The sequence below is a fragment of the Scleropages formosus genome, chromosome 12 (genome assembly GCF_900964775.1).
Source record: "Scleropages formosus chromosome 12, fSclFor1.1, whole genome shotgun sequence".
NCBI classification, from domain to species: domain Eukaryota; kingdom Metazoa; phylum Chordata; class Actinopteri; order Osteoglossiformes; family Osteoglossidae; genus Scleropages; species Scleropages formosus.
Genome location: NC_041817.1, coordinates 14,980,946 through 14,995,639, shown reverse-complemented (window position 1 = coordinate 14,995,639; position 14,694 = coordinate 14,980,946). Strand labels below are relative to the sequence as shown.

The 14,694-nt window shown below is 47.0% G+C and overlaps 2 protein-coding genes across 8 annotated transcripts in view; one reads left to right on the top strand and one right to left on the bottom strand.

Moving 5' to 3' along the window:
- The first annotated feature begins 44 nt into the window (after window positions 1-44).
- On the top strand, window positions 45-13,615 carry gas6 (growth arrest-specific 6). Of its 2 annotated transcripts, none has more exons than XM_018758352.2 (15): window positions 45-539; window positions 857-1,017; window positions 3,801-3,825; window positions 3,957-4,016; window positions 5,773-5,895; window positions 6,640-6,759; window positions 7,796-7,921; window positions 8,837-8,958; window positions 9,728-9,846; window positions 9,982-10,171; window positions 10,610-10,774; window positions 12,155-12,323; window positions 12,407-12,546; window positions 12,641-12,848; window positions 12,937-13,615. In XM_018758352.2, exons 1-15 carry the CDS (start codon window positions 464-466, stop codon window positions 13,086-13,088), a joined length of 1,956 nt encoding a protein of 651 aa, XP_018613868.2. In that variant the 5' UTR covers window positions 45-463; the 3' UTR covers window positions 13,089-13,615. The 2 variants fall into 2 exon arrangements, with proteins under 2 accessions (XP_018613868.2, XP_018613860.2); XM_018758344.2 differs by having other exon boundaries at window positions 12,404-12,546.
- Window positions 13,501-14,694, bottom strand: part of tmem255b (transmembrane protein 255B) — an 18,735-nt gene continuing 17,541 nt past the window's right edge. For all 6 annotated transcript variants that reach the window (XM_018758390.2, XM_018758362.2, XM_018758381.2 and 3 more), the window contains one exon: window positions 13,501-14,518. In XM_018758390.2, coding sequence (XP_018613906.1) covers window positions 14,324-14,518 — 195 coding nt within the window. In that variant the 3' untranslated portion in view covers window positions 13,501-14,323. The remainder of the gene's footprint in view (window positions 14,519-14,694) is intronic.

Here is a 14,694-nt window from a genome sequence, read left to right as displayed (position 1 = left end):
CCACGTTCACCTTTAATATTTTACCCCGCGTTTTGGGGAAATCCTACGTCACTCGCAGTAATTCGAGTGCGGCTCCGAGGGCGGTACCAGAGCAGCGCGGCTGCGGCTCCGCACAGAATGTCACCTTAATTCACGCCATTTTTCCACAGGAGAGAGGACACAGTGCAGCGAGAGCCGCCTCGGGAGCTCGGTACTCAGTCCTCGGTCCGGCGCTGTGTGACACGGACGCGACGACATGATGATCTCCGCGCTGCCTCGTTACGGCGCGTCGCTGGCAGCGCTGCTGTGAGCAAAGGACTCGGTCGGAGGCGCGCTCTCCACGCCGCTGGATGCTCCTGCTGCTCTCTCCAGCACTTGCACTGCGGCTTCTTCGGCTGCCAGCAGCAGCAGCTCTCCGCTCGACGAGCTCCGACAGAGCAAACTTTCCGCGCTGAGCAGCGACTCGCTTTGCCCCACCGACACGATGCCGCCGAGCCCGACCGCGTTCGCAGCGGCAGCGCTGCTGGTGCTGCTTCTCCTCGCCTCCAGCTCGTCGCAGTGTGAGTACCCAGAACCTTCCGCGTAACGAACCGCAGCCGTGTGAGTGGCCGCTCGCCTCCTCCATCATCCCCACGGCGTATGTGCGGGCGAACTACCTATCCTGCCTCTCGGTTCGCCGCGAGCGTGAGGGTCACACTGCCGAAGCGCGCGCCCGCATTGGGTCGGCGGGAGAGCCGCACGAGGGGGAGGCGGAGCGGCTGCGCTCGTGACCAGCCAGGTCTGCCGACCCGCGCCGCCGCCGCTTCGGCGGTTGCAACTAAAACGCGAGTCGCTTTTTCAGGTGTTCGCTGTGTGTGCTTTTTCTCGCCGCTCCCAGTGTCGCTGTCGCCGGAGGAGGCGCACCAGTTCCTGCGCAGGGAGAAGCGAGCCTACCAGGTGTTCGAGGAGACGAAGCAGGGCCACCTGGAGCGGGAGTGCGTGGAGGAGCGCTGCAGCTTCGAAGAGGCCAGGGAGGTGTTCGAGAACGACCCGGAGACGGTGAGTCGCCTCTCGCTCGCTCTCTTTCTCTCTCTCTCTCGCTCCCCCGCACGCGCGCGCAGCCCGCGGGCGGCTGACAGTGAATGACTCCATGACCTCTGTCAGTTCTCTCCGTGTTACTGACTGAGCTCGGAGCTGCGCTGCGTTTCTCCTCGTCTTCACTGAAATAATACCCCCACCGGCGACGTACACGCGAACTTTACATAGAAAAGTGCTCTTGTTTTCCACCGGGTGTATTTCCCGGCGCGCTGCGTCGAGTGTGTGAGTGTTTCCGAGGGTTGCAGCACCTGAGGTGAGTGAGTGAGGCGCTGCTGCAGTCATGTCCCTCTTGTCCTTGTCCTCCCCTCCCCCATAGTCAAGGTAACCCAGGACATTCCTGCGCTCCTAAGCTGTTCTCTGCACCATTTCTGTGGCGCTGAACACCTTCCGCTCCCCTCTCTTCACCCACACCTGCATATTTGCTGCTGTCCTCAAGCCATCCAGGCATCATCTGACATCTCACGCCAGACGCGTTGTTCTGCCGAAGTTCTCGCAACATCTTTGCTGCCAGTATATCAAGGGCTTGTTCCCCTACCGCCGCCTCGAGTTCTTCACCCGGAGCTTCGGAGGGTCCAGGACCAGCTTGCCTTGAAATAACAGTAACTGTGTGTGGAAGTTGAAACTAAAATAATATCCCGATGCTATTACTGTGGTAATGCTATTACTGTTTCTACGTGGCGGTAATCTTATTTCATCGCATTAACTTCAGTGCTGTGTTTTCTCTAACTTTATGGATGTTTTTTTGGGGGGGGGTCTTTGGCCTTCATCAGCTTCCCAGTGGGGTTCATTGACTAGAAGAGGATAAGAACCTCTTCCCTCAGTGGGTGTAGGTGCCGGTTTTTCAGCCTGTTAGGAGGTCCCTTACACCGAGTCCTCGGGCCCTTATCGGAGAAGTTATTGTGATGTCAGGGGATGCTCGCGCGCATGATTATGTAAATAGTTTGCCTCCACGCCGGTGGCAAGCGCGTCTCTGAGCGGCTGCTTACGGTAAGAGGATGAGTGGAGCGCTGCGGAGTGGCAGTGATGGAGGAGGATTGGAATGCGTTTTCAATCACAAATGCCGCTCAGCCACGCCGAAAATGTGATGCTCGCAGCTGAAAGCTGTGTGGGCTTTGCGGATTTCTGAATACGGAGGCATGCGAGAGCTGGGCTCGGTTCGTTCTTGTGGCGCGTGACGTGATCGTCCTTTGGGCAGCGCGGGTCGGTTCGTCTGAGGTTGGAGGTGTTCGGCTCGTGTGCAATTGGGTGGGGTGAGTGAGCGAGGTTTTGTGGAAGAGGGGTCAACCAGGTTTGTGAGGGGTTCAGCCACAAACGGGGCAGATGGACATTTGGTTAACAATGGCACGGTGGATATGCCTCCTGCTGCATGAATTTATTTAGATGAATTATTCATTAGTATGTTGCAGACTGCAGTAGTAGGACTGTAGTTGAATGACTTGCGTGAAATATGGGTTAGAAGGCCACTCCTTTGAAGATTTGATTTGGAAAGTTGCTGAGTTTTCAGCTACTGTGCTGACTCCAGCACCCTTACGCTATATTCTGATTACAGGATGACCTTTAGAATTCGTGCGACAATGAAAAAGAATACTGATATGTCATAATGGGGAGTGCAAGGTAAAATAAGATCAGTGAACAGTATCCCCAGAGGTCAAGGACAAAAGGTCAGAGAGCACAGATAAAGACAGATGGAGATGGTCAAATGGAACTTGTGTAATTAGCACTGGGGGGAAAGAAATAAGGTGCTGTTTTATAAGAAGCTTCTTGTTTAAAAGCATGCATTGAAACTGATTTCACACTCGAAACTGGGCTCAACCTGGCCCCACCCCATCAGAATTTTACTGCAGTGAACACTCCCTCGGTCTGTGCTAGGCGCAGGCTGCTCATACTCATCCGTGAACTTGGACCTTCCGGCTTTTTTCTACGGAAAATCTCTCCCTCCTTTCTCCAAAGTAAATTGGTGGATCTTCATTCCTTTCTTTCTCCCTGGAATTTGAATGTAATCCCTCCCCCCACCTGTTTTTTGTTTTGATTTCTCATGGTCTTTTAGGCTTAGTGAAAATGAAATGTTTGACCCACATACAAAAACCACAATACAAGCAGCTTTGCGATACTTGACCCATCAGTATGTGTGTTTCTGTTCGCTGCCAGTTGATTGGTGAAAGACCTGGCAGGTGTAATGCACAATTGACATCTTCATTTTAGCCCATATTGTGTGTATATGTATTGCTGGGAGTTTGTGTTCTTGGTTTATAAAAATCTGCTCACAGTTGAATTGCTGCACTCAAGTGGCAGGTAGGCGAGTAACCCAGAAGGCCCTTCCAGATGGCTCTATTAACATATGCTGGGACACCCCAACTTAAAATGCCCGGTGTCTGTGTAGTTGGTGCCAGAATACATGCGGCTCCACCCTGTCAGGTCCGTGCGGGAGACCCACCTGATCCGAATGGTCTCCGTGCCTGCTCGACTCCATGCCAAGCGTTTGATGTGAGCGTGCTCACTTTGAGGTTCTTGGTGTGTCAGCCAGCTTGTTTAGTGGAGACCCGAGGTTGGGAAATGGGTTCCATGTGCTGAAGTGCTGGATCTGGGGTTCATAATCCCATGTCTGCTCATTATAACTGGAGATACTGGCTCTGCAAAGACTTGTTACTTTTGATATTAGCTTAGCACAGATATGTTCTGCATTACTGTAGACATCAGAGGGATGCATATAATCCCCCATCATTTCTCTTTCTTTCTCTCTGCAGGAGTACTTCTATCCCAAGTATTTAGGTAAGTTGTTTTCTCTTTGTTTAGCTGAACAGGGTGCATCATGTCACTGCATAGCAGCTGGGCCATAGACGTGCATTCGGAGACACTGCTGACAACTCTGTTTTCTCCTGCTTGTGCTCCCTCTGTGTCAGACTGCGTGAACAAGTTTGGAGACTGGGAGAAGAGGCAGGATCTCATCACCTGCGTCCACAGTGAGTTTCCTTCTGCGCTTTTTCTTTTGCTCTGCTCTCCTTTGCTCTCCTCCTTTCCATCTTTCCCTTTCTCCATCGCCCTTTTCCTTCTGCAGTATGCTGTGTGTGAGGTTTATAAATAGTGGAACGGGGAGCGCTCTGCCCCCCTGTTCAGCTGCACTGCAGTGCCTTTCCGCTGCAGGGAGGGGAACTCTGGGACTTACGGCAGAGCAGTGCGGAAGAGCTTGTTCGAGGAGAGCTGCAGCCCTGCAGCCGGCCCACGTGCTCGCAGCAGCGCCGTGCGTGCGCTTTTCAGCCGGAGCCTCAGGACACTGGGCCCCAGAGCAGCCGGCTCCGAAGTGACAGTTGATTCCAGACAAGCTGCTGCATGAGCCTGATTTTCAGCTGGATCATTTTCTGTGTATTCATACCCCCACCTCCTGCCATCTCTCCCCTATCTCTTTCTTTTTCTCTTTGTCCCTCTCTCTCACTGATGCGCTGAGCCTCTCCCTTGCATACCCAGGCATGCCCAGGCTTGTTCGCTCAAGTGTCTATACTGCACCCTCACTGCACAGCTTCAGGGAGTCGTCTCCGGGAAACAAAGTTGGGCAGTAATGCGTTTGTTTCTCTTTCAGTCAGCAAGCTCATGCGAATTAGGCGGAGATCATTAACTAAATGGCTCTGTCAGTATTGAACACACATTGCTTGTTACTGGGAATGATGTGTCAGCATTTAAAAGACAAGTTCCTATTGAAGCACTGGGCAAGAGATGTACTGAGCTGGAATTAGTCTGTATAGGTTCTTAAAAGTTAGCTTTTATGTCAATCGTGGACAGGAACAAGGAGAGATTGATTGGAGTAAGTCCTCAACTTACCTGGAAAATAGATAAATAAATGACTGTTTTTCACATTTGCTATACAAAGTGACAGTAACAAGTTCAGTCATGTCGTCATTTAATAAATATACTGTATATACTTTTTTTTTTAAACCAGCAGTACCAGTCAAGCTTCACTTGCAGTCGTCATGATTTTGTGTTTGCATCACTGGAGCATATATCTGTTATGCTTTTTTTTTTTTTTTTTTTTTTTTTTTTTTTTTTTTAATTGTTCAATACAGTATCTCTGAAAAGTGGTGACAGTGCAACAAGAACTTGCTAAATTAATTTGGTTAAAGCCATAGAAATGCTAAATGCTTTCGAGGTCCGTGCTTCAGATGCAAAAGTTCAATACCGTATGTTACACATTGCGTGCAGTGTTTAAATGAGCAATTTTTGACAGAAGAAGAAATGGATTTGTGAACACATCTCCTGTCCTTATCATGTTTAGAAGATGAGGAATTATGCATGTGGTCATCTTGTGTGCTGCGTGGGCTATGTTGTGTGGCAGAGTCCATAGAGGCTTGGCTGTCAGAAATGCATTCTGTCACTTTCACTCCACTCTAATAATGGTGTATGCCAGTGTTACTCCTTCTGAAGCTCACGCCTACATGGATGCTAGAAACCTGAACCGTACCCTTTGTTGACTGACCCAAGAATAGGGAACTCGTTTAGCTGAAGAAGTAATTTCTGTTAAAACAGTTGCGGTGCTTCTCACCTGTGAAAGTCGTGCTAAAATGGCACGCTCTCCACCAGTGTGCAGTCGGGAAACATTCTGCTTCACTCGGTGCTCGCCTTTGAATTAATGTAGTTTCACTGGACTGAACATTTGTGTGTGCACTACATGAATAATCATATTTCAGGGGATCAGACTGTAAGGCTTTCTTTCTCTCTCTGTGTCAGACATCCCAGACCAGTGCTCGCCTCCGCCCTGCAACCCTAGGGGGACAGTGCGATGTGAGGACAAGAAGGGCGACTTCCATTGTCACTGCTTCACTGGATGGACGGGTGCCACATGCGAGAAAGGTACCATCGCACGTTTCTGATGTAATCGACACAAAGACTGATACGGGTTCTTCGTGAAAGCCAATGAAGAGCACTAAGCTTTCAAAATTTTATGTAACGTTTTTGCAAGATTAGAACCTAACACTTGATTACTGCAGCTAGTTCTCTTTTCTTTGCAACCTCCACATTTATATTTTTACTTTCTTCCTAACAGTCTCTGCACTGAGTTGATACAAATCAGTGGTTCGGAGATTTAACCAAGTGCCACATCGCAGTCGATGTTCTGTAATATAACAACTGAATGGCTTACAATATTACAACAAATGAAAACTGTTCTTTTTTTCCCCAACTAGTTGGGAAGCACTGTGAGTTCATTTTGGTCATGTTATTTACTCATGTACATTAAACAAATTACAGATAAATTCAGTCCCTTTATGAAATCACCTTGTAGTCAGGGTGTAATTGTTGTGCCGAATGTAAGCGCTGTGGGTGAAATCACCAAGCTCTAGTTAGCGTGATCAGAGAAGTCAGTGAAGGGGCATGCTCGGTGAACCGGGCACCCGCGATTTCCTTATTTCTTACTGCGCCGAGCCTTGTCACACTATGCCGAGTGTGCAGGAGTCCAGCACCACACGCAAAGAGCCAGCACACTTCCAGTGCCTCACAAACACACAATTTAAAAGGTTTTGTTCTTGGTGGCTCAGCATGTCGATACCTTGGCTCAATCTACTGTGTAATGAGATTCTTTGTGTGTGTGTGTGGCAGACATAAATGAGTGTAGCAATAACAATGGGGGCTGTGAGCACCTCTGCAACAACACCCTTGGAAGTTATCGGTGTTCCTGCCAACAGGGTTACGTGCTGGCTGACCGGCACCTATGTAGAGGTAAGGTTCCTTCACTATCATTCATATTGTTTGGATCATGCAGGGGAGGGCATGGATGTGAATAGATTTAAGAGCAATGTTTTTTTTTTTTTTTTTTTTTCTTTCTCCCCCGTTCATTTTTCCAACTGGAGAAAAATCTGTGTTTCTTGTGCCTCATAATTTAAGTCCTTATGTTTTACGTGATTGATTTTTCCAAAAGATGTACTTATTAATCTTCTCCAGAACTGATAACTTTAATTCCCTCCTCACTGGAGCCTCAAAACCCATCATGAAGAAGCTCCATTAGGTTCAGAGTTTAACACCTTGAATCCTGTCCTGTGAGACCACACCACACTTGTATTGGTTTGAGTTCACTTAAAAATCCTCATGTTTTCCTGTAAACCTTTAAATGGCTTGGGACCTGTCTGAGCTTTCTGGCAACCTTGCAGTTCTTCTTCACCTGACTCTGGCCTCTCACAGATCCCTCAAGCTCCCCTCCTTTCTGTTAGAGAGGCCCTTCTCTTGCTATGACCCTTCACTGTAGAATTTCTTTCCCAGGAATATTTGGGGTTCTTCTGCTTTGGGTCCTTTTTAAATCCAGGCTTAAGACCTATTATATAAATTTGCATACCCTCTTTTTCTGCCCCAATTCTCCTTTCCTCCAATTTATTTTTTTTTAAATACTAACATTTAAGGTGGATTTCTGTAACCCATATTTCTGTATCTGTGTGTGTGTGTGTGTGTGTGTGTGTGTGTGTGTGTGTTCTAAGTAACTTATGTTTCTATTTTTTTTTGTTGTAAAAGACTTTGAAATCTGCTTTTGAAGACCATATGTAAAATAAAGGTTATTGTTGTTATTGATACTAGTTTCACCAGTTAGGCCAGTGGGATAAATTGGAATGAACTCATTTGCATACAGCTCTCAGTGGACAATTATTCACCCCTTCATGAACTCAGATCTGTGAAGGACATGTAACTGAAGCCCTTCAGACTTTCTGTTGGCCTCCAAATGCAGTTTGTGGAAGCTTTATCATAAGCTTCCACTCCTCTGTTTCAGATGTGGATGAGTGTACAGATGACCCTGGGGTGTGTGGGACTGCACAGTGCATCAACCTCATAGGGTCGTACCAGTGTCTGTGTGAGGAGGGATACGTTTATGACAATGTGTCCAAGTCCTGTAAGGGTAAGTGTCTCTCACGCGCACATTTATGACTGTCCTAAAGCATAGGCGTGTCTGAGTACAGCTATACCTGGACGGTCAGATATATGTTTAACGGTTAATACATTCAACCTTTATATATTTTGGCAGCTGAATGGTCATACATTTCTGTACCTCAGATACACATTCACACATTTCAGCTTATTGCTACTAAATACTGCACCATAAAGACACAAATGCATAGCACGGAAAGGACAAGTTTTGTTTCTTCTGCAGGTATTTTGTTTTGTATTTACATCACTCATGTGGGAAAATGTCCATGGTTTTTCCTGTAACATTAAGATCACTGTCTGCTGCAAAGGCCAAATTTTGAAATGACATCTTTGTGAAAAAAGGGATTAAAAATGTAACAGTGTAATCCAAATCTTTTATTTGCACTGCAAGTTAGTGCCTGACTGTTTCCACAGGGACTGAAAAGAATGCATGAGGTCAAAAAGGCTCCTTCTGACAGGAAATTGCATACACACAGCAATAACAAAACAGCAGCATTAGCAGCCAGGTCCCTTGCTGCTGTAGCGGAGGAATGAGTTTTCTGTAAACCACGGGTTCTTATGAGACGTGGATGTTTATAATTTCTCTGTCTGTATGGAGCATGTTCTTGAGGATTGAGGTAGCACTGGGTATCTGTAGCTTCTTACATTTAAATCCTCCTCAGTGTTTTTTTATTTGTTTGAAATGACTTGTGGTAATTTCAAAATAATTCACATGAAAAATGGCTTCTTTAATATGCCCAGCCTTACAAGTACCTTTGTAATATGGTGCTGCAGGTCTCTTTCCTTAACCATCACACTACTCCCTGTTGCCTCTATATGCACCCCAGTGTGCGGAGCAGTGTTAATGAGAGGGCTCCGTGCAAACCTGTCTCTCCCCGATCCCCAGATGTGGATGAATGTGAAATGCAGATGTGCTCCGAAGAGTGCGTCAACACGCCGGGGAGCTTCAGCTGTTTCTGTGATGGACGGCGGGGCAAGAAGCTGGCACAGGACCTGAGGAGTTGCGAGGTAATGGCACACACTGTACCCCTCACACCCACTGAACTCGTTGTCTTGCTCTGTTACATGCCATTTTAGCCCTTGGAATTTTTCCTTCCCCACTATCAGGGAAACTCTGCTTTTTGATACAGATTCCCTGCTTTTAAGGCAGAATGTCCCTCATTTTGAAAAGAAAGTTCTGCTGTTCTTTATGAGCTGTTATGAGACCCCCTTGCACTCAGTAGTTCCCACCTTCATTATTTACCTACTGCTGCTGTTGACAAAATTCTGCAGCCTTGTTTGGGTCCCCTCCACTCAAGTTTGTCAGTATTTATTATATATAGGGCAACACAGTGGCACAGCAAGTAGCACTGCTGTCTCTCAGCACCTGGATGGTGTGAGAAGACATGGGTTTGATCCCCACTCAGTTTGTGTGGAGTTTGCATGTTCTCCCTGTGTCTGTATGGGTTTTTCCTGCAGTCCAAAGACATGCTCTTCAGATTCCCCCATAGTGTGTTCCACTGATGTATGGATGAATGACCCATTGTAAGTAGTGTATCTAGCAGTGTAAGTCACCTTGGTGAATAAGATGTGTGGGCTGATAACTTCCAATGAACTCTCTGTAGTGTTGCTTTGAAGGAAAGCACCTGCTAAATAAATAAATTTATTTTTCTCTGTGGCTCTGTTCGTGTCTCATGTTGCAATTCTAATTTGGTACAATTCGTTCCCAGTGTATTCAGAGTGTTTGTGTGTCTGTCCTTTTATGACCCTGTGTAAACACTGTTGCCCATGTTCTCAGCCTGTTGAGCCCTGCCTGCCTCTGAATATGAAGAGGAGCTCTCGTTCTCTCTACTTGGGCCGCATGTTCAGCGGGGTGCCCGTCATCCGGCTGCGCTTTCGCCGGAGGGTTCATACTGGGTAAGAGTTCGAGAGCCTGTTAACTGTTGCGTACACAGATTAGTAATTCCGTTCTGTGGAAGGACCTCATCCAAAATCACCACAACATTCAGCTGTTTATATAAAACAACCTCTAACTTCTGCTCTACATCACAGCTTCACTGCTGAATTTGACCTGAGGACCTTTGACCCTGAAGGAGTCATTTTCTTTGCTGGAGGCCACCTGAACAGCTCTTGGATTGTATTGGCAATGCACCATGGGAAACTGGAACTGCAACTAAAGTATGGGCCAGTGAGCCGGGTGACAAGCAGTGGGCCAGCAGTCAACGACGGGCAGTGGCACAGGGTAAGAAGGCCTTGTCCCTGACTAGTGGACATTCACTGTCTCGTTTACCGTTTTTTCTCATCCACAATTATGGATTGGGATAGAATCTACATTTCCAGGAAAAGGTGTCTTAATAGACCACAGTATTTCTTGCAGTGTTTTTCCAGGCATTAGAAAAATGTGCAGTATACAGCACAGGAACTACAGATGAAAATGAGCAGTATCAGCATTGTAGTGCTGTTCCTGTCAGCTGAATGAAGTAAAACAAGTACAAAAATCCATTTTTTAGGTTTTCTGAGAATGATGATATACAAAAAACAAAGTTAATCTTTTAAATCCTTCATAAGACTTGGCAATCTGTAGATTTATGTCTAGCTAACAACTACACTGTTTGATCAGAAGTTCAGTTGTCTCTAATAACTGCCCCAAAAATGCATTGGTCTTCTGATCGACTCCCAGATCTCTGTGGAGGAGCAGGGGCGTAGTCTGGTCATCAAGATTGACCGGGAGGCAGTGATGAAGATTGCAGTGAATGGAGACCTGTTCACCCTGAAGAAAGGGATGCATGAACTTAACCTCACCATAGGTGGTGTCCCGTTCAGGGAGGCTGGCCTGGTGCACCAGGTGAGAGAACCTGCCCGACTGGCCATCGCAAGCTCTGAAAGTATAGCTTATATAGGTGTGTAACCCTCTTTAGTTGAGACAACAGATACCCAAGATATAATGTAATGTCACATGTCACGTTTCTATTCCTCATGAACTTCTACAGGACTTCTGACCCCCGGTCTTTCATATTCCGACAGCAGAGTTATTGTGGACACATACAGTCCACATACAGACCAAAAGGTCTTGCAATTAGCAGCTGACTCATTTTCCAAAGTTTTGTGAGGTAATTCTTTCTGGATCCAAATGTGGAGGAAAAACAAAGGACTCTGTAATATACAGGAAATAGAGTGACACTGCAGTCAAATTGCCAGTTCTGATAAACCATTGGCCCAGACTGTCTCATGAGAAATGAAAATGGTGTAGGAGCCAACTGCAGGGTGCCAACTGGCGCTGGGACGACTGCAAAACAGAATAAAACAGTTGTGGTGTGTATCATAACTTTGGAGGCTTTGGGAGTATAATGAATATTTAATTTCTTAAGGGTGCGATTGCATTGCTGCCTTTTGGAGTTGAGCGTTCGGCTCTGTCGCTGGAGTACTGCTGCAGTCAGCTTTTCCAGGTCTCCTGTGTATCCTACACAGTGAAACACTTTTTTTTTTTTTTTCCTCTCTTTCTCTTCTTTCCACTAGCAAAACAGTTCCCTGGAAAGTCTTGGTGTTCACTTGGGGCAAACCAACAAATTCTGTACCACAGCACCACACTACATTATTCACACGCTAAAATCCGCAAATGTACGGATCAAGTGAACCATTTATTTTATGTGTTGCTGATGGACTGGGATTTTCAGCCTCTGCTGGAACAAGGTTTGCATTTCGCTTGTTTATCTTGACTCCTTGATTGACGGGTCTCGTATTTTGCTGTGGGGCCTTCCCTGTGACCGAGGCACCAAGAGGCTGCGCACTTTCTTGAGTCTAGACAGCTCTGGCTGGTGACTCACAGGGGAAAGAGTGACAAAAAGGGTGTGGAGGAGGCAGGCAGCTTCAATGTGGCACTCTGGTCTTCCCAACTGAGAGGTCTTCAGATTAACACTGTGCTCATTCTACCCAGGCAGCAGAGTTGCCTTTTTTTGACCTCAGCCCTGGTTGTGTGTGTGTGTGTGAGAGAGAGAACACTGAGTTTGTATGTATGAATCATCTCCAGACCCTCACATAAGACTGCTGTAGTTCCAGAATGCAATTTCAAGTGTGTTTGGGTGCGTTCCCTCTTCTTCCATCGTAAGATCATCTTTCATACTCATCCCCTATGACCTTTGCAGCCCTGAATTGGTTTGATCTGGGTCCACATTGCCTCAAAGTCACTTTTGGTCTGATGACACTTCCCCTGCACCCCCCACCCCAGGTGAACCCTCGACTGGATGGCTGCATGAAGGAGTGGCGTTGGCTGACGGGTGAGGACAACTCCATCCAGGAGACCATTCGCTCCAATGAGAAGATGCAGTGCTTCTCCATAGAGGACCAGGGCTCATTCTACCCAGGCAGCGGCTTTGCCCTTTTCAATCTCAGCCATGGTGCGTCTGTGCGTATACTGTGTTTGACCCTGGCGCATAGTGCTACGGCTGTGGTTGTCTGACTCTGCCTGTCCCTACAGCAGATTCTCAGGTGATGAATATTCAACTGACGCTTCGCCCTGCCTCCGCTCTGGGAGTTTTGTTTGCACTCGTCCGTCAAGATGGTGTCCCTCTGTCTGTCTCCCTCTCCAATTACCATCCCTCAAAAAAATTGTGGCAGGAGGTGAGGCTTCAGCCATGGCTGTCGCATGAAAATGTGTGCGCGCGCACCTGTGTATGTGTGTCTGAACAGTTTTCTGTGTGTTTTATGTTCCCAGCATGTTCTGGTGAGTATGGGTGAAACAGTGGTGACCAGCATCCCGGCGTTTCTGTGCGATTCGGAGAAGCACCTGGTGAACGTGACAATCGCAGGCAACCTGACCCTGCTGGAAGTTGACGGGCAACAAGGTGAGGTTGAAGCAGGTCAGAATCAAGAAGCCCTAGACTTCGCCGCTCCAGCCAGCACCTTCCTTGGAGGACTCCCAGGTAAGCAAAGCACCTGTGTTCTTGGCTGCTTTACTTCAAAGGTCACCACATGAACATTTCTTTTGAATGCTAAATGTCTTCTCCACAGATGTACCTCTGGTGTCCACCCCGGTCTCTGCTTTCTACATGGGCTGCATGGACGTTGTCATCAACGGGCAATTGCTAAACCTGGATGAGGCGTTCTACAAACACAATGACATCCGGTCTCACTCCTGCCCCCTGGGAGGACCACAGCAGTAAGCATAGTAAATCCACACAGTGCTCTTCCCCCGCCACTGTCCATTTCTTCCAAGCGCTATCCTCAACCTGTCAAACCGCTGTATTTCTGGGTCTTCCACCCCACCCAGACAAGTATCAGAGACACCAAACCACCGGAGGTATGTATTTATATTCAGGAACGATCACACTACTACGCTGCTTCGTAAGCTACTGAGAAGAGTTTGCTGTAATATACAGGCTATGTAAATACTGTACTATTCAATGCTTTTTAGAAACAAGGGAAATTCAAACTTCAGTCTAACTGGTTATTCAAATCTCACTGGGGTACATAATTCTCAACTATTCACAGTTAATATCCCCCCCCCCTTGGTTTTATAGTGAGTCATTAACACAGCAGTTATCCTATTTAAGACTTTTCCCTTAATGTTCTGAGTTTTTTTTTTTTTTTTTTGGTGTGTGTGTGTTTTTTTAAATCTTCTGTATTTGACACCATTTTGTCTGTCATGAGAATCCCAGCATCAGATTGCTGGGATACATATTGAAGTTTTTTTCCCCCAGCAACAAACTGGTATTAAAATAAATATGGCAAACAGGCAATTTTGTCTTTAGTTGCTCTTGTTTAGACAATCGGTGAACAGTTTACTTTTCGCACACAGGTAAGACAGTATCAGTATGCTGAGGAACCTCAAGTGTAAACAGCAAAACACTGCAATATAGTTTTTCAGAACACACCAAACAAGGATATACAGTCATATCCTAAATTCCAGTGTAAGATTTCCTTAATGTACTTTCTACTTAAGACTAAGCTATAGCACAGTGTTCAGAAAACATGTTTTCAGTCTATGCTGCTACTTCCACAATAGCACAGTTATAACAATGGACATGTACAGTTAGATATGTGGAGAGCTGCTTATAGTAACACTCAAATACTGACATGCTCAGAAAGTCCTGCTAGTCAAATGATGTGAAAATGGTGACACCCCATGCATACAGCCAGGATTCAGTATGTCTCTTCAGAAATTTTAGACATTTAATTTGACACCTTGAGGAGAAGGTCTTAATTGTATTTTGTCCTATATCTGATCTGTAGTACAGACAATGTTTCATTTAAAAGCTGTGCTGTATGTCATCAGAATTGCGTAGCCCACCTGTAAAATCCTGTAATGTGGAGGGGGTGGGCTGTCGTCTCCAGGGGTGCTTGTCAGACAGTAGAAGGTCGGGAGATGACGCAGCGCTCCCCCCCCAAACTGGGCAGCTCAGCAGGCGTAGGGTGGCGGCTTCTCACAAGGGCCATAGGACGTACCGTAAAAAGCAGGGGCATTGGGGGTTAGCATGTAGCTGGAGGATGCCTGTGAGATGGGCTGAGAAGGCGACTGGCTCTCTTCTGACGGGGACGTGGGGCCCTCGGTGCCCGGCAGTGCTGCCGAGGGCGGCTGGTAACTGCTGGGGTGCTGGAGAAGAGAATGCAGGAACAGGACATGTTTGTGGTGGCAGGGCTGCACAGAACTGAGCAGTAGGAAGCTATGGTAACGCCTACAGCTCTGGAAAAGAAACGACAAACTGGCAACACAGGAAAGGCTGTTGCTCTGGAGCAGGGAGAGAGGACCTTTGAGATTTTATTCTGAAA

Bases quoted from the DNA above. Each gene is read 5' to 3' on its own strand.
- gas6 (XM_018758344.2), top strand. From the start codon at position 464: ATGCCGCCGAGCCCGACCGCGTTCGCAGCGGCAGCGCTGCTGGTGCTG. The intron at 12,324-12,403 runs GTGCGTCTGTGC...CTGTCCCTACAG, and splicing joins CCTTTTCAATCTCAGCCATG to CAGATTCTCAGGTGATGAAT. The intron at 12,849-12,936 runs GTAAGCAAAGCA...TCTTCTCCACAG, and splicing joins CTTCCTTGGAGGACTCCCAG to ATGTACCTCTGGTGTCCACC.